General features: G+C 44.3%; 1 protein-coding gene across 1 annotated transcript in view; it reads left to right on the top strand.

The window, feature by feature from the left end:
* Window positions 1–19,752, top strand: part of LOC135529896 (transcription factor COE3-like) — an 82,226-nt gene that overhangs the window by 54,411 nt on the left and 8,063 nt on the right. The window contains exons 6-9 of the mRNA XM_064958304.1: window positions 6,205–6,270; window positions 10,843–11,008; window positions 14,821–15,018; window positions 15,918–16,115. Of these exons, the coding sequence (XP_064814376.1) occupies window positions 6,205–6,270; window positions 10,843–11,008; window positions 14,821–15,018; window positions 15,918–16,115 (628 nt within the window). The remainder of the gene's footprint in view (window positions 1–6,204; window positions 6,271–10,842; window positions 11,009–14,820; window positions 15,019–15,917; window positions 16,116–19,752) is intronic.

Genomic DNA, 19,752 nt, shown 5'->3' on the forward strand with positions numbered 1-19,752 from the left:
CGCCCCCGGTCAGAGCAACGCTCCTCGCCGCGTAAAAGCAGCAATTGACCCTTCTATATATTCTGAATGAGAAGAGTAATGGAATGAAAGAACATCAGCATTAGATGTTGCAGAAAGTGAAGAAATGAAGGGAGAGAGAAGGGAGAGAGAGGAGAGAGAGAGAAAGGAAAAAGAAAGGAGAGAGAGGAGAGAGAAAGGGAGAGAGAAAGGGAGAGAGAATGAAGGGAGAGAAGTGAGGGAAAGGGAGAGAGAAAAGAGGGAGAGAGGAGAGAGAGGAGAGAGAGAGAAAGGAGAGAGAGAGAAAGGAGAGAGAGAGAAAGGAGAGAGAGAGAGAGAGAAAGGAGGGAGAGAGGAGAGAGTGCTAGGTGATGAAATAATGGGGCAGGGTAGAGGGTGTTTGAATCTAAAGTGTATATTAACATTGAGGCAAAGCGTCAGACTAGCTGCCAGCTACCTCTATTAGCTTCACCCCACAGTTAATAATATTACCACATCATTGATTCCCCCCCCTCCCCCATAGAGATCATTAATACACATAGTTGGAGGAGTGATTGTGATGCGACAGAAAACCATTTATGGTGAGCTTCGTATTGGCCTTGACCAATCACTGACCACGTTGCTGCTTCATACTATACATCCTGTACAGAGAGCCTGAATCGGAGTTCACCTCCCTAGTTTGGATAACATTAAACACTGATCCAAGGAGAGAGGAGCACACGCATCCACATGGATACATAACCATCCCGAGAGGAGGTAAAGGCAATAACTAGGAGCTGTCATGTGATACGGAAGAAGATTGCAAAAATAAGGGGAGAGGGGGAGGGGGGAATGTTGAATCCTCACTCTCTTTTTTTTTTGGGGGGTGTAATCTGTCCTGGTTGCACTGGGACAAAACAGAGGACGTGACAATACGTTTGAAATCATCTAGTGTGTAATCTGTCCTGGTTGCACTGGGACAAAACAGAGGAACGTGACAATACTATCACGGCCTGATACATCCACAAACTCTTTTGTCATCTACATCATCTAGTGGTAACCTAGCTTCAACATCTAGTCTAGCTGGTAACCTAGCTTCAACATCATCTAGTGGTAACCTAGCTTCAACATCATCTAGTGGTAGTGGTACCTAGCTTCACCTAGCTTCAACATCATCTAGTGGTAACCTAGCTTCAACATCATCTAGTGGTAACCTAGCTTCAACATCATCTAGTGGTAACCTCTAGTGGTTCAACATCTATCATCTTCAGTGGTAACCTAGCTTCAACATCATCTAGTGGTAACCTAGCATCTAGTGGTAACAACATCATCTAGTGGTAACCTAGCTTCAACATCATCTAGTGGTAACCTAGCTTCAACATCATCTAGTGGTAACCTAGCTTCAACATCATCTAGTGGTAACCTAGCTTCACAACCTAGCTTCAACATCATCTAGGTAACCTAGCTTCAAGATCATCTAGTGGTAACCTAGCTTCAACATCATCTAGTGGTAACCTAGCTTCAACATCATCTAGTGGTAACCTAGCTTCAAGATCATCTAGTGGTAACCTAGCTTCAACATCATCTAGTGGTAACCTAGCTTCAACATCATCTAGTGGTAACCTAGCTTCAACATCATCTAGTGGTAACCTAGCTTCAACATCATCTAGTGGTAACCTAGCTTCAACATCATCTAGTGGTAACCTAGCTTCAACATCATCTAGTGGTAACCTAGCTTATTTTCCGCTAGCAGAATTAAAGGCATCAAGGGCACCTATCCCCCTTGGTTGTTTTCGTTTTCGTTTCACTTGGCAAACACATCCAAATCCATTTAAATTCCTTTTCAATCTCCATACACAAGATATTGTATTATTTTATTGGAAATCCGTCCATGTCCAGCCATTACCCATATGCATTTTAAAATTCATCTTCTTTTTGCCTGGTTGCTACATCTACTGCACCTGCTCAAATGTATTCATAACCAGAGGCAAGAACTAACAGAATAATTGCTTTACAGTTTTATAATGACATAATCACCTGGAGGCACATCACCTTGGTTACCTTCCTTAACGGAGATGATATGTACTCCTCAAGATAGTCGAGTGTGAGGATAATCAGTACCACCCCCCCCCCTGCCCCCTCCATTTAAATGGCTTGTCGTCCGTGGGCATAACAATGAACACTTGTAATAATAACACTATCACAGTTATCATGAAACAAGCTCTGAGTTCACGTTGAGCTTTTAATAGTTCCCGTTTAACCCAGACTCTGTAAACGTCCCTGTGAAAAAAAACGGGGAAGTCAATTACACTTATCGTCTTTGACACTTTTCAGAATTTACATTGAAATGCACCTCGAACAGCCATTCCCTCTGTTAATCATATTCACAGCATGAGCCTCTTTGCATGAGTGGGGCCGCGGTGGAACAAAACAAACACAACAAAACTCATTCAAAGCACCCTTGACTGATTGGGTTTACGTTCTTCTGGCTTCTCACCGTGCAATATGATCAGCACTTAAACGCAGCCCTGCAAATCAGGTTCATTTAGTTAAAGACGCTATGCGATAAATGACAGATTAAAGATGAGAGGTTGTTTTCCTGAACCCATCCTGATGTTTCCTCCTACAGCCGAGTGCCATATGGACAAGTAGTGGAGGGTGAGAGGCAGCATTTCCTGTTTCGCCGGAATGAGAAATGGGTTGTGTATAATGGGGCACTTTTAATTGTGATAATCGTCGCTCAAAATGGGGAGGCATGTAAAAACTCTTGTGATATGACGGAAGAGATTATGAGTAATTGTTAACGAGGCAGAAAAACACTTTATCTTCTTCTCAGAGAGAGAGAGAGAGATAGACAGAGAGAGGGAGAGGCAGAGAGAGGGAGATAGACAGAGAGAGACAGAGAGAGAGGGAGAGATAGAGAGAGAGAGAGAGAGAGAGACAGAGAGGGAGAGGCAGAGAGAGGGAGAGAGAGAGAGAGACAGAGAGAGAGAGCGAGAGAGAGACAGAGACAGAGAGAGAGAGAGAGAGAGAGAGAGAGAGAGAGAGAGAGAGAGGAGAGAGACAGACAGAGACAGAGAGAGAGAGAGAGAGAGACACAGAGAGAGATAGAGAGACACAGAGACACAGAGAGAGAGAGAGCAGCCTGGGTTGATGAGAGTAGATTAAGACAGCTGGCCCAGTCATTGATTGTACCTGCCTCATGACAAGTGTAATTCTTTATTTGTATGCAAACTAGATGCATGCAACATCAGGCATAGACACCAGTTTCAGAGGTAAATGCTCATTTTAAGAGCCATCCATCCGGCAATTTCCTGGATTAGACAACCAGGTGTATAAAACGAATGGAGCTACACAAGAAACCTTGTCTCCTGTCATTAATCTGGATCAATAAAGGATTCAACGTGGTGTATGTTGTTCTGAATGAAACACCAATCCAACCACGATCAGGGTCTCCGTGGTAACACAGCGTTCTTCTGAAAACAAGCAGTCGACATTTTACAATCCAACCACGATCAGGGTCTCCGTGGTAACACAGCGTTCTTCTGAAAACAAGCAGTCTACATTTTACAATCCAACCACGATCATGGTCTCCGTGGTAACACAGTGTTCTTCTGAAAACAACCAGTCTACATTTACAATCCAACCACGATCAGGGTCTCCATGGTAACACAGCGTTCTTCTGAAAACAAGCAGTCTACATTTACAATTCTTCTGAAAACAAGCAGTCTTTTACAATCCAACCACGATCAGGGTCTCCGTGGTCACACCAACGTTCTTCTGAAAACAAGCAGTCTACATTTACAATCCAACCACGATCAGGGTCTCCGTGGTAACACAGCGTTCTTCTGAAAACAAGCAGTCTACATTTACAATCCAACCACGATCAGGGTCTCCGTGGTCACACCAACATTCTTCTGAAAACAAGCGGTCTACATTTACAATCCAACCACGATGAGGGTCTCCGTGGTCACACCAACATTCTTCTGAAAACAAGCAGTCTACATTTACAATCCAACCACGATCAGGGTCTCCATGGTAACACAGCGTTCTTCTGAAAACAAGCAGTCTACATTTACAATCCAACCACGATCAGGGTCTCCATGTGGTTCTTCTGAAAACACAGTCTACATTAACAATCCAACCACGATCAGGGTCTCCGTGGTAACACAGCGTTCTTCTGAAAACAAGCAGTCTACATTTACAATCCAACCACGATCAGGGTCTCCATGGTCACACAGCGTTCTTCTGAAAACAAGCAGTCTAACTGTACATTGAGTCTACCAGTCTGCCTGTCGTTATTTATACGGTGATGTTTGCCGTGGTTATTTGCTGTGATCTGATGAAGCTCTGTGCGGTGGGGAACAAGACAGAATAGTTCATGTCTATCGATGGTACCTGCCGAAAGAGGTATTTTGAATGGTATTTTATTTTATAAGACTTTCATTGGACTATTTGATTAAATGAACACTATCTACACCTTTCCACGCAATTAAAACAAATCTAAATATCCCAAGAATACTGCTTTAGTTCTTATTTTTTCGGAGCTTTGAAAACAACAACCAGCCCAAACCGAGAGGAATTGTCTGAAGCTTCTCAGTGTTGTATTGTTGACACTTGGCAAGACGTATTCTCATTTCGGCAGGGGGCCTTAAAGCAGCAGGTCAATCCGTGTCGTTATAAAGTAGAGGTGGAGGCATGCAGACATGGATAAGACAGGGTCCTGTGTATCCCACGTCCCTGGGCACTGGCACTCATCGCTGGCTGGATGGGAAGTCATTTATGAAGTCCTTTACAACAGGCAGTGAAAGAGGTTAATTGAAAAATGTCGTAATGTCATTATGAAAGAACTAGATTAACCCAAGCTAATTCACTTTATTGTTGGGAAGAAAGAAGAATGAGCATTGAACTCTCTTGCAAATGTGGGGCTTGAATTAGGGGTGAGATGTTGTCTTTAAGGACTCTGCCAGTTTAATTAAGATATGGAAAATGACTCATTGTTCTACGCCACTAAAGTGCTGGGAATTAGCAGCCAAAGGCAGAGCCTGGCCGCCTTTCATATCGGGCAACGTGTGTTTGTTTGTTAAATACCCAGCAGCATTAAAAAAAAAAAAAAAAAAACTCAAGTACTTATTTTACTCATTTAGCATTAAGGTTGGAGTCTATTGGAACTACTTAACAGTCTGGCAGCCCTCTGATGTGTAACTGAGCCTAATAAAATGGGTTAGATTAAAAACCCTTTATGTTGGTTATTAGAATCCTTATCGGAACTGGTACAGTAGTAAGTTATATACAGTACCTACTAGGCTAGCCAACTTCCCTAAACAATGGATTTGCAAAAAACGTTGTTTTTTTTAAATCCACACTGAACAAAAATGTAAACACAACATTGTAAAGTGTTGGTCCCGTGTTTCAGGAGCTGTAATGAAATATCCCCGGAAATTTCCGATACGTTCGAAAAAGCTTATCTCTCTCTAAATTTGTTTACATCCCTGTTCGTGAGCATTTCTCCATTGCCAAGATAATCCATCCACCTCACAGGTGTGACATATCAAGAAGTTGATTAAACAGCATGGTCATTACACAGGTGCACCGTGTGCTTTGGACAATAAGAAGCGACTCTAAAATGTGCAGTTTTGTCACACAACACAATGCCACAGTCTACAATTTTGAGGGAGCGTGCAATTAGCATGTTCATAGGTTAATTTCTCTACCATAAGCCACCTCCAACTTAATTTTAGAGAATTTGGCAGGACATCCAACCGGCCTCACACAGACAACATGTATGGCTGTGTGTGGGCGAGCGGTATGCTGATGTCAGCGTTGTGAACAGAGAGCTCCATGGTGGCCGTGGGGTTATGGTGAGGGCAGGCATAAGCTACGGACAACAAACACAACAGCATTTTTATCGATGGCAATTTGAATACACAAAGAGACACGTGACAAGATCCTGAGAACCATTTACTTGAAATGACTGATTTCCTTCTATGAACCTTAACTCAGTAAAATCTTTGAAATTGTTGCATGTTACGTGTATATTTTTTTATTCAGTATATTTAACCTTTATCTAACCTGACAGTCCAGTTGAGGTCAAAGACCTCTTTCCAAAGGAAGACCTGGATAAAAAGATGGACTCTGAGATTGTTTGGTCGTTCTGCGTTGGTGTGTCTCTCCTTTTCCTTCCTGTGTTGTGTGTCTGACTCTGGTCTCATGTGTTCTCTCCTGTAGGAGGTGTTGCTGAAGAGAGCAGCTGACCTTGTGGAGGCTCTGTATGGGATGCCCCACAACAACCAGGTAAAGACACAACACAGCATCCTGCGCTCTGCACAGTCTATCACATGCAGGCTTCTCTCTCTCTGTGTCTCTCTCTCTGTGTCTCTCTGTCTCTTTCTCGGTCTCTCTCTCTCACTCTCGGTCTCTCTCGGTCTTGCTCTGTCTCTCTCTGTCTCTCTCTCGGTCTCTCTCTCTCACTCCCGGTCTCTCTCCGTCTCTCTCTCTCTCTCTCTCTCTCTCTGTGTCTCTCTGTGTCTCTCTCTCTGTCTCTCTCTCTCTCTCTCTCAACCTCTGTCTCTCTCACTCTAGTCTCTCTCTCTCTCTCTCTCTCTCTCTCTCTCTCTCTCTCTCTATTTCTCTCTCTCTCTATTTCTCTCTCTCTCTCTCTCTCGGTCTCTGTCCCTCTCTCTCTCTCTTCTCTCTCTTTGTGTACATTTGCGGTAATTAAATCAGCCCCCCCCCCACCCCCCCTGCAACCCTCCACTTTCCTTCTCTATTTCAAAGCTCCAGGCCATTGTACTGTATGTAGTGCTGTGGTGTCATTGCTCTCGGAGAGGTTGAATATTTAGTTTTCCTTCTTTCTCCCAACGTATTTATTCCTGGCTACTGCACACATCTGAGATAGAGGAGGTAATCAGTCAAAACACACACACACAGAGACCTATTCAAATGAGAGAATAACCTTGAACCAGGGCCAAAAGGTGCTTTCTGGAACCAATGCAAATTCCCTCCAAATAAATGTATGGAGCACAGCTTTATCAGGCTCTGATGCATTCAGACGAATTGACCAAGGTAGTACTTTCTATTCTCTCTCTCTCTAGTCTCTCTCTCTCTCTCTCTCTAGTCTCTCTCTCTCTCTCTAGTCTCTCTCTCTCTCTCTCTCTCTCTCTCTATCTCTCTCTCTCTCTTTCTCTCTCTCAACCTCTGTCTCTCTCTCTCTGTCTCTCTGTCTCTCTGTCTCTCTCTCTCTCTCTCTCTGTCTCTCTCTCTAGTCTCTCTCTCTCTCTCTCTGTCTCACTCTCTCTCTCTCTCTCTCTCTCTCTCTCTCTCTCTCTCTCTCTCTCTCTCTCTCTCTCTGTCTCTCTCTCTCTCTCTCTCCAATGTTTCAGCTAAATTATGACCTTGTACTGTAGCAGTTTCAGATGACTCAGTTATGCTGAAACATCCACAAATGACAGCAGTTTGAATGCACCGAGGTGTCTGTTTAAACTTTAAACAGTACTATATAGAGACATGACTACATGGAACTCTATTCCACAGTACTACATAGAGCCATGACTACATGGAACTCTATTCCACAGTACTACATAGAGCCATGACTATATGGAACTCTATTCCACAGTACTACATAGAGCTATGACTACATGGAACTCTATTCCACAGTACTACATAGAGACATGACTACATGGAACTCTATTCCACAGTACTACATGGAACTCTATTCCATCGTCCTGCATAGAGCCATGACTACATGGAACTCTATTCCACAGTCCTACATAGAGCCATGACTACATGGAACTCTATTCCACAATCCTACATAGAGCCATGACTACATGGAACTCTATTCCACAGTACTACATAGAGACATGACTACATGGAACTCTATTCCACAGTACTACATGGAACTCTATTCCATCGTCCTGCATAGAGCCATGACTACATGGAACTCTATTCCACAGTCCTACATAGAGCCCTGACTACATGGAACTCTATTCCATATCAAGTAACTGATGCAAAGTGTAAAATTAGATTTAAAAAAACAGATAAAAAAATACACCTTATGGAACAGCGGGGACTGTGAAGCAACACACACACACACACGCGCACACGCACACGCACACGCACACACATACACACTATACACACTATACACACACGTACCCATGGATTTTGTGTTGTAGATATGTGGTAGTAGAGTAGGGGCCTGAGGGCGCACACTTAGTGTGTTGTGAATTCTGTTGTGAATGTATTGTAATGTTAAAAAAAACTGTATAAACTGCTTAATTTTGCTGGACACCAGGAAGAGTAGCTGCTGCCTTGGCAGGAACTAATGGGGATCCATAATAAACCCCAGGAAGAGTAGCTGCTGCCTTGGCTGGAACTAATGGGGATCCATAATAAACCCCAGGAAGAGTAGCTGCTGCCTCGGCAGGAACTAATGGGGATCCATAATAAACCCCAGGAAGAGTAGCTGCTGCCTTGGCAGGAACTAATGGGGATCCATAATAAACCCCAGGAAGAGTAGCTGCTGCCTTGACAGAAACTAATGGAGATCCATAATAAACCCCAGGAAGAGTAGCTGCTGCCTTGACAGGAACTAATGGGGATCCATAATAAACCCCAGGAACTAATGGGGATCCATAATAAACCCCAGGAAGAGTAGCTGCTGCCTTGGCAGGAACTAATGGAGATCCATAATAAACCCCAGGAAGAGTAGCTGCTGCCTTGGCAGGAACTAATGGGGATCCATAATAAACCCCAGGAAGAGTAGCTGCTGCCTTGACAGAAACTAATGGAGATCCATAATAAACCCCAGGAAGAGTAGCTGCTGCCTTGGCAGGAACTAATGGGGATCCATAATAAACCCCAGGAAGATCCATAATAAACCCCAGGAAGAGTAGCTGCTGCCTTGGCAGGAACTAATGGAGATCCATAATAAACCCCAGGAAGAGTAGCTGCTGCCTTGGCAGGAACTAATGGGGATCCATAATAAACCCCAGGAAGAGTAGCTGCTGCCTTGACAGGAACTAATGGGGATCCATAATAAACCTCAGGAAAAGTAGCTGCTGCCTTGGCAGGAACTAATGGTGATCCATAATAAACCCCAGGAAGAGTAGCTGCTGCCTTGACAGGAACTAATGGGGATCCATAATAAACCCCAGGAAGAGTAGCTGCTGCCTTGACAGGAAATAATGGGGATCCATAATAAACCCCAGGAAGAGTAGCTTATGCCTTGGCAGGAACTAATGGGGATCCATAATAAACCCCAGGAAGAGTAGCTGCTGCCTTGACAGGAACTAATGGGGATCCATAATAAACCCCAGGAAGAGTAGCTGCTGCCTTGGCAGGAACTATTGGGGATCCATAATAAACCCCAGGAACTAATGGGGATCCATAATAAACCCCAGGAAGAGTAGCTGCTGCCTTGGCAGGAACTATTGGGGATCCATAATAAACCCCAGGAAGAGTAGCTGCTGCCTTGGCAGGAACTAACGGGGATCCATAATAAACCCCAGGAAGAGTAGCTGCTGCCTTGGCAGGAACTAATGGGGATCCATAATAAATCCCAGGAAGAGTAGCTGATGCCTTGGCAGGAACTAATGGGGATCCATAATAAACCCCAGGAAGAGTAGCTGCTGCCTTGGCAGGAACTAACGGGGATCCATAATAAACCCCAGGAAGAGTAGCTGCTGCCTTGGCAGGAACTAATGGGGATCCATAATAAATCCCAGGAAGAGTAGCTGATGCCTTGGCAGGAACTAATGGGGATCCATAATAAACCCCAGGAAGAGTAGCTGCTGCCTTGACAGGAACTAATGGGGATCCATAATAAACCCAGGGAAGAGTAGCTGCTGCCTTGACAGGAACTAATGGGGATCCATAATAAACCCCAGGAAGAGTAGCTGCTGCCTTGGCAGGAACTAATGGGGATCCATAATAAACCCCAGGAAGAGTAGCTGCTGCCTTGGCAGGAACTAATGGGGATCCATAATAAACCCCAGGAACTAATGGGGATCCATAATAAACCCCAGGAAGAGTAGCTGCTGCCTTGACAGGAACTAATGGGGATCCATAATAAACCTCAGGAAGAGTAGCTGCTGCCTTGGCAGGAACTAATGGTGATCCATAATAAACCCCAGGAAGAGTAGCTGCTGCCTTGACAGGAACTAATGGGGATCCATAATAAACCCCAGGAAGAGTAGCTGCTGCCTTGACAGGAAATAATGGGGATCCATAATAAACCCCAGGAAGAGTAGCTGCTGCCTTGGCAGGAACTATTGGGGATCCATAATAAACCCCAGGAAGAGTAGCTGATGCCTTGGCAGGAACTAATGGGGATCCATAATAAACCCCAGGAAGAGTAGCTGCTGCCTTGACAGGAACTAATGGGGATCCATAATAAACCCATGGAAGAGTAGCTGCTGCCTTGACAGGAACTAATGGGGATCCATAATAAACCCCAGGAAGAGTAGCTGCTGCCTTGGCAGGAACTAATGGGGATCCATAATAAACCCCAGGAAGAGTAGCTGCTGCCTTGGCAGGAACTAATGGGGATCCATAATAAACCCCAGGAACTAATGGGGATCCATAATAAACCCCAGGAAGAGTAGCTGCTGCCTTGACAGGAACTAATGGGGATCCATAATAAACCACAGGAAGAGTAGCTGCTGCCTTGGCTGGAACTAATGGGGATCCATAATAAACCCCAGGAAGAGTAGCTGCTGGGGATCCATAATAAATACAACTACCATTACTGTAACCTTCATATATGCGCATGTGTTCAAATACACAAGGTCACAATGAGACTATATGTTTCAATGTTAAAGGCAAATATATGGATCCCTTGTGACGCGTCCTCTCCTCTACTTTCAGGAGATCATCCTGAAGCGAGCGGCCGACATCGCCGAGGCCCTGTACAGCGTCCCGCGTAACCACAACCAGATCCCCTCACTGGGCAACACGGCGTCGCACGGCGGCATGATGGGAGTCAACTCTTTCGGCAGCCAGCTCGCCGTCAACGTCTCAGAGACGTCACAGGGTAATGACCAGGGTATGTGGCCATGGGGACCTCCCAAATGGCTCCCTATGCCCTTTATAGTGCCCTACCTATGGGAAAGTAGTGCACTACATAGGGGAAAGTCGTGCACTATATAGGGAAAGTAGTGCACTACAATGTTAAAGTCGTGCACTATATAGGGAAAGTAGTGCACTACATTGGTAAAGTAGTGCACTAGATAGGGAAAGTAGTGCACTACATAGGGGAAAGTCGAGCACTATATAGGGAAAGTAGTGCACTACATTGGTAAAGTAGTGCACTATACAGGGAAAGTAGTGCACTATATTGGTAAAGTTGGGCACTGTATAGGGAAAGTAGTGCACTATATTGGTAAAGTTGGGCACTGTATAGGGAAAGTAGTGCACTACATTGGTAAAGTAGTGCACTATATAGTGAAAGTAGTGCACTACATTGGTAAAGTAGTGCACTACATTGGTAAAGTAGTGCACTATATAGTGAATAGGGTGCCATTTGGGACGCGCTCCATGAGTGAAGATAAGCTGCCGACAACAACTAATCTAGCTTTACCCTTTAAATATTACCTGGTCGGCTCTGACTCTCTGCTTGCAGCTTCTCTATCTTCTCTTGCTGGATCTTATAACTGATCCCTGGGGGCTTGACGCTGTCACTGCCTCCCCTGTTCTGTTTGCCTGCCTGGCTCAGCCGGGAATGACCCACCGACCCACCGAACGCTCACAACTATTCACTTAGCAGCCGCCTGGGATGATAATACTTAATAATATCTGTTCTGTGTTGCCACTGCTAAGGTCAGGGTTTATATCTGTTCTGTGTTGCCACTGCTAAGGTCAGGGTTTATATCTGTTCTGTGTTGCCACTGCTAAGGTCAGGGTTTATATCTGTTCTGTGTTGCCACTGCTAAGATCAGGGTTTATATCTGTTCTGTGTTGCCACTGCTAAGATCAGGGTTTATATCTGTTCTGTGTTGCCACAGCTAAGATCAGGGTTTATATCTGTTCTGTGTTGCCACAGCTAAGATCAGGGTTTATATCTGTTCTGTGTTGCCACTGCTAAGATCAGGGTTTATATCTGTTCTGTGTTGCCACAGCTAAGATCAGGGTTTATATCTGTTCTGTGTTGCCACAGCTAAGGTCAGGGTTTATATCTGTTCTGTGTTGCCACAGCTAAGGTCAGGGTTTATATCTGTTCTGTGTTGCCACAGCTAAGGTCAGTGTTTATATCTGTTCTGTGTTTCCACTGCTAAGGTCAGTGTTGACATCTGTTCTGTGTTTCCACTGCTAAGGTCAGTGTTGACATCTGTTCTGTGTTGCCACTGCTAAGGTCAGTGTTTATATCTGTTCTGTGTTGCTGTTTATATCTGTTCTGTGTAGTTGCTAAGGTCAGCTAAGGTCAGGGTTTGTTGCCATATAGCTAGTTCTGTGTTGCCATGCTAAGGTCAGGTTTATATCTGTTCTGTGTTGCCACAGCTAAGATCAGGGTTTATATCTGTTCTGTGTCCAATGCCACAGTCTGGTTCGACACTAAGGCTGTATCACACCCGTTGGAAGTCTGTTCTGTGCACAATGCCACTGCTAAGGGGAAGGCAGGGTTGTTTTTTAACTGACTTGCCTTTTTTTTAAATAATAATGTTCAAAAACCCTGTGTTATTTGCCACAATCCAACATACTAAGGTCAGGGTTTATATCTGTTGTATTTACTGTCACCTGGTTGTATTTACTGGTTGTCACCTGGTTGTATTTAAGTATCAGGGTATTTATATCTGTTCTGTGTTTACTGCACACTGGTTGTATTTACTGGTTAAGTATTTACTGGTTGTCACCTGGGTATTTATATCTGGTTGTATTCTGGTTGTATTTACAGGTTGTTTTTACTGGTTGTATTTACTGGTTGTATTTACTGGTTGTCACCTGGTTGTATTTACTGGTTGTATTTACAGGTTGTATTTACTGGTTGTATTTACTGGTTGTATTTACTGGTTGTATTTACTGGTTGTCACCTGGTTGTATTTACTGGTTGTATTTACTGGTTGTATTTACTGGTTGTCACAGCTGGTTGCATTTACTGGTTGTATTTACTGTTGTCACCTGGTTGTATTTAATGGTTGTTTACAGTTGTATTTACTGGTTGTATTTACTGGTTGTATTTACTGGTTGCATTCACTGGTTGCTTTAACAGGTTGTATTTACTGGTTGTATTTACTGGTTGTATTTACTGGTTGTCACCTGGTTGTATTTACTGGTTGTATTTACTGTTCTGTGTTTACAGCCACAGGTTGTATTTACTGGTTGCATTTACAGGTTGTATTTACTGGTTGTATTTACTGGTTGTATTTACTGGTTGTCACCTGGTTGTATTTACTGGTTGTATTTACTGGTTGTATTTACAGGTTGTATTTACAGGTTGTATTTACTGGTTGTATTTACTGGTTGTATTTACTGGTTGTATTTACTGGTTGTTTTTACTGGTTGTATTTCCTGGTTGTCACCTGTTGTCTTTACAGTTGTCACCTGCTAAGTCTTAGGGTTTTCCTGGTAGGTTTCCGTGTGTTTCCATGAGGAGAAGCACATATCTGTTCTTACTGGACACAAGACATAATACAGGAGTTGTCCGTAGCCTGATGGACACAGACTAACACAGTAAAACACTGTGGTCCAGCTAAGTCAGGCTTCCCTTTAACACTCTATTCCATTCTGTCAAACTCATTCCATGGAGCCACTCCTTCGTAGTTGATGGATGAATTAAGATCACTGATTAGGAAGGAACTCCCCTCACCTGGTTGTCTAGGGCTTAGTAAGGAACTCCCCTCACCTGGTTGTCTGGGTCGTAGTAAGGAACTCCCTCACCTGGTTGTCTGGGTCACAGCTAAGTAGGAACTCCCCTGTTGTCTGGTCGTTAAGCCACCTAGGTCTTAGTAAGGTCACCTGGTTGTCGGGGTCTCAGTCTCCCCTCACCTGGTTCTGTGTTGCCACTGGTTGTCTGGGTCGTAGTAAGGAACTCCCCTCACCTGGTTGTCTAGATCTATAGAACTACTCACCTGGTTGCTAGGTCGTATGGAACTCCACTCACCTGGTTGTCTGTCAGTTTAAGGAACTCCCCTCACCTGGTTGTCTAGGTCTTCTGTGTCTCCACTGGTAGTACCCCCTACCTGGTTGTCTAGGTCGTAAAGCTACTCACCTGGTTATCTAGGTCAGGAACTCCCCTCACCTGGTTGTCTGGGTCAAGGTACTGGTTGTCAGGTCATTGTAGTAAGGAACTCCCCTCACAAAGGAACTGGTTGTCTGGGTCGTAGTAAGGAACTCCACTCAACTGGTTGTCTCGGCTTAGTAAGTCTCTCACTGGTTGTCTAGGTCTTAGTATTGGTTGTCTAGGTCGTAGTAAGGAACTCCCTGGTTGTCTCTTACCCTATGGTTGTCTAGGTCGTAGTAAGGAACTCCCCTCACCTGGTCGTTATCTCTCACCTGGTTGTCTAGGTCTTAGTAAGGAACTCCCCTCACCTGGTTGTCTAGGTCGTAGTAAGGAACGCCCCTCACCTGGTTGTCTAGGTCGTAGTAAGGAACTCCCCTCACCTGGTTGTCTAGGTCGTAGTAAGGAACTCCCCTCACCTCGTTGTCTAGGTCGTAGTAAGGAACTCCCTATGGTCCCTCTGGTCCCTATGATACCTATGTTCCCTGTGGTCCCTGTGGTCCCTGATCAAAAGCAGGGCACTAAATAAGGAATAGGTCGTCACTTCGGACATATAGTAGACTATTTATCTATAAAATAGCCTAATGTTGTGGTTCTACCTTCCCTAAGTCCTTTTCTCCCGCTCTCAACAGTAGGATACAGCCGTCAAACCAGCAGTGTGTCCCCTCGAGGCTACGTCCCCAGCAGCACACCACAACAGGCCAACTACAACACCGTTAGCAACAGCATGAACGGCTACGGCAACCCCATGTCCAATCTGGGAGTACCCAGTTCACCAGGCTTCCTCAACGGCTCCTCTGCCAACTCCCCCTACGGCAGTAAGTATCAAGGTAACGACACACCACCTCGACTTCCTCCGTGTCTACGAGTCTGAGACTCTTAGATTTTTCTTCATTTTTGATTTTTCTTCATTTTTGATTTTTCTTCATTTTTGATTTTCTTGATTTTTGATTTTCTTGATTCTTGATTTTCTAGATTTTCTTGATTTTTGATTTTCTTGATTCTTGATTTTCTTGATTTTTGATTTTCTTGATTTTTGATTTTCTTGATTTTCTTGATTTTTGATTTTCTTGATTTTTGCCTAACCCCCCCACCTCCTCTGTTAATGTTTTGATTAGTGTTTGTATTATTTTGGAATGTGTGCTACTGGATAAAAGGAGGGGTGACTCTGGAGGCTGAAAACCCAAGACCCAACTGAAAAAAATAAATAAAAAAATCATCAATCAGACTTACAAATTTATACACAAAAAAAATACATGGAAAAGTTAAAAAAATTATGACATTGTGCACGTCCCCCAAAAGAAAATGCCTAAAAATTATAGAAGCAAAGTTTTCGTGAGTGATTTTCCACCAAGTCAAGAGTCTATTGTCAGATACCTATTATCCAGAGTGGCTGAGGCAAAACATTTCATATCACAATCCCACAAACTCCAAATATGATTTGGAATTTTTTGTCGTTGTTATTATTATTACAAATTGGTTTCTTAGTTACGTAAATGTAATTATTTGTCAAATCCCATCCAAATTCTGATCTTTTTTTTCTTCTTTTTTTCACAATCATCTTGATTTCTCCTGAGTTCTTTCCAAATCTATACACGTTTTGATTTGAAAAGAGGCAAGGCCTTATCAATTAATTTAATCAAATTAATCTGAAACATCTTGATTTTTGAATGATCTGTGCCGTGGTGAAACTCCTCTCTGAGTGGTGCTTATGTTTGCTTTATTGCAGTAGTGCCGTCGAGCCCCACCATGGCAGCCTCTTCGGTCAGCCTCTCTACAAACTGTAGCAGTACACACGGCATTTTCTCATTCTCACCTGCCAATGTCATCTCTGCAGTGAAACAAAAGAGCGCCTTTGCCCCTGTTGTAAGGCCCCAAGCTTCTCCACCACCTTCTTGCACCAGTGCAAATGGCAATGGACTTCAAGGTGAGCCGTCCTCCCTCCTTTTACAGTGCCCTCCATAGTCATTCTGTCCTTCTGTTCTGTTCTGACTTGTTGGTCCACTGGCATCTCTCTGTTCTGTTCTGACCTGTTGGCCCACTGGCATCTCATCTGTTCTGACCTGTTGGCCCACTGTTCTGACCTGTTGGCCCGCTGGCATCTCTCTCACGTGCCTGCCTGCCCACCTCCACCCAAAACCATGGGCAACCATGCACCGCCAGTCTGGGTTAAACGAGAGTACGAGTGGACATAAATGACATATTTGAGGATGGATGATGATTGCGTGGACGGGTGGATGGATGGATTGATGGGTACATTATGCCTGCATGTATGTGTTTATTTATTTCTCTATTTATTTATCAAACCATTAATGATTAAGGGCAGTTAGGAGTCTCTTGGGGGGTTACTCTCCCCCCATATATATATTTTTTGCATCAGAACACCATAGTACAGAATACCAGCACATACAGGGTTGGGGTCAATTCTGATTTCATTTGTAAATTGCTCTTTAATTCCAATTTTTTAAAAATCTCACAGAAAGCAGAATTTGAAAAATAATTTAAATTAAAGGAAGTAGATGTAGTTCAATTAAATCCCATGAAATTGTAATTATTATTTATTATGTATTTCTATCACTGAAAAATAATTTGAATTGAAGGAAGTAGATGTAGTTCAATTAAATCCCCATGAAATTGTAATTATTATTTATTATGTATTTCTATCACTGAAAAATAATTTGAATTGAAGGAAGTAGATGTAGTTCAATTAAATTACATGAAATTGTAATTATTATTTATTACGTATTTCTATCACTAAAGAAATGTTCATTTTAACATCACGTATTGTTACGAATGCCATGTAGCATATGGTTGAAACATTAACAAAATAAAATAATAATAATAATTATCCTAAAACTATTTTAAATAATTACAGTGGTCTGGAAATATTAAGAAGATTTTGTGGGTTGTCTATAATACCTCAGGATGCCCCTTAATGGGGTGGCAGGTAGTCTAGTGGTTAGAGCCAGGTAGCCTAGTGGTTAGAACCAGGTAGTGGTTAGAACCAGGTAACCTCGTGGTTAGAACCAGGTAGCCTAGTGGTTAGAGCCAGAACCAGGTAGCCTAGTGGTTAGGCAGTTAGTCTAGCCAGGTAGCCTAGTGGTTAGAACCAGGTAGCCTAGTGGTTAGAACCAGGTAGCCTAGTGGTTAGAACCAGGTAACCTCGTGGTTAGAACCAGGTAGTCTAGTGGTTAGAACCAGGTAACCTAGTGGTTAGAACCAGGTAATCTAGTGGATAGAACCAGGTAACCTAGTGGTTAGAACCAGGTAACCTAGTGGTTAGAGCCAGGTAGCCTGATGGTTAGAACCAGGTAACCTGGTGGTTAGAACCAGGTAACCTAGTGGTTAGATCCAGGTAGCCTAGTGGTTAGAACCAGGTTACCTAGTGGTTAGAACCAGGTAATCTTTTGGTTAGAGCCAGGTAGCCTAGTGGTTAGACCCAGGTAACCAGGTGGTTAGAGCCAGGTAACCTAGTGGTTAGATCCAGGTAGCCTGATGGTTAGAACCAGGTAACCTGGTGGTTAGAACCAGGTAACCTAATGGTTAGAGCCAGGTAGCCTAGTGGTTAGAGCCAGGTAGCCTAGTGGTTAGAACCAGGTAACCTAGTGGTTAGAGCCAGGTAACCTAGTGGTTAGAGCCAGGTAACCTAGTGGTTAGAGCCAGGTAACCTAGTGGTTAGAACCAGGCAACCTAGTGGTTAGAGCCAGGTAACCTAGTGGTTAGAGCCAGGTAACCTAGTGGTTAGAGCCAGGTAGCCTAGTGGTTAGAGCCAGGTAACCTAGTGGTTAGAGCCAGGTAGCCTAGTGGTTAGAGCCAGGTAACCTAGTGGTTAGAACCAGGTAACCTAGTGGTTAGAGCTTTGGGCCAGTAACAGAAAGGTACAAGTAGTTCTGCCCCCTGAACAAGGCAGTTTAACCCACTGTTCCCCTGAACAAGGCAGTTTAACCCACTGTTCCCCTGAACAAGGCAGTTAATCCACTGTTCCCCTGAACAAGGCAGTTTAACCCACTGTTCCCCTGAACAAGGCAGTTTAACCCACTGTTCCCCTGAACAAGGCAGTTTAACCCACTGTTCCCCTGAACAAGGCAGTTAGCCCACTGTTCCCCTGAACAAGGCAGTTTAAACCACTGTTCCCCTGAACAAGGCAGTTTAGCCCACTGTTCCCCTGAACAAGGCAGTTAACCCCACTGTTCCCCTGAACAAGGCAGTTCACCCACTGTTCCCCTGAACAAGGCAGTTTAAACCACTGTTCCCCTGAACAAGGCAGTTTAAACCACTGTTCCCCTGAACAAGGCAGTTTAAACCACTGTTCCCCCACTGTTCCCCTGAACAAGGCAGTTTAACCCACTGTTCCCCTGAACAAGGCAGTTTAACCCACTGTTCCCCTGAACAAGGCAGTTTAACTGTTCCCCTGAACAAGGCAGTTTAACCCACTGTTCCCCTGAACAAGGCAGTTTAACCCACTGTTCCCCTGAACAAGGCAGTTAACCCACTGTTCCCCTGAACAAGGCAGTTCAACCCACTGTTCCCCTGAACAAGGCAGTTTAACCCACTGTTCCCCTGAACAAGGCAGTTTAACCCACTGTTCCCCTGAACAAGGCAGTTAACCCACTGTTCCCCTGAACAAGGCAGTTTAACCCACTGTTCCCCTGAACAAGGCAGTTTAACCCACTGTTCCCCTGAACAAGGCAGTTTAACCCACTGTTCCCCTGAACAAGGCAGTTCCACCCCCTGAACAAGGCAGTTCACCCACTGTTCCCCTGAACAAGGCAGTTTAACCCACTGTTCCCTAACAAGGCCCCACTGTTCCCCTGAACAAGGCAGTTAGCCCACTGTTCCCCTGAACAAGGCAGTTAACCCACTGTTCCCCTGAACAAGGCAGTTCACCCACTGTTCCCCTGAACAAGGCAGTTCACCCACTGTTCCCCTGAACAAGGCAGTTTAACCCACTGTTCCCCTGAACAAGGCAGTTCACCCACTGTTCCCCTGAACAAGGCAGTTTAACCCACTGTTCCCCTGAACAAGGCAGTTAACCCACTGTTTCCCTGAACAAGGCAGTTTAACCCACTGTTCCCCTGAACAAGGCAGTTCACCCACTGTTCCCCTGAACAAGGCAGTTTAACCCACTGTTCCCCTGAACAAGGTTCCCCTGAGTTTAACCCACTGTTCCCCTGAACAAGGCAGTTTAACCCACTGTTCCCCTGAACAAGGCAGTTTAACCCACTGTTCCCCTGAACAAGGCAGTTAACCCACTGTTCCCCTGAACAAGGCAGTTTAACCCACTGTTCCCCTGAACAAGGCAGTTTAACCCACTGTTCCCCTGAACAAGGCAGTTTAACCCACTGTTCCCCTGAACAAGGCAGTTTAACCCACTGTTCCCCTGAACAAGGCAGTTTAACCCACTGTTCCCCTGAACAAGGCAGTTAACCCACTGTTCCCCAAGAACAAGGCAGTTAATCCACTGTTCCCCTGAACAAGGCCACTGTTCCCCAAGGCAGTTCACCCACTGTTCCCCTGAACAAGGCAGTTAATCCACTGTTCCCCTGAACAAGGCAGTTAGCCCA

This window comes from Oncorhynchus masou, unplaced genomic scaffold, assembly GCF_036934945.1.
Source record: "Oncorhynchus masou masou isolate Uvic2021 unplaced genomic scaffold, UVic_Omas_1.1 unplaced_scaffold_1206, whole genome shotgun sequence".
NCBI classification, from domain to species: Eukaryota; Metazoa; Chordata; class Actinopteri; order Salmoniformes; family Salmonidae; genus Oncorhynchus; species Oncorhynchus masou.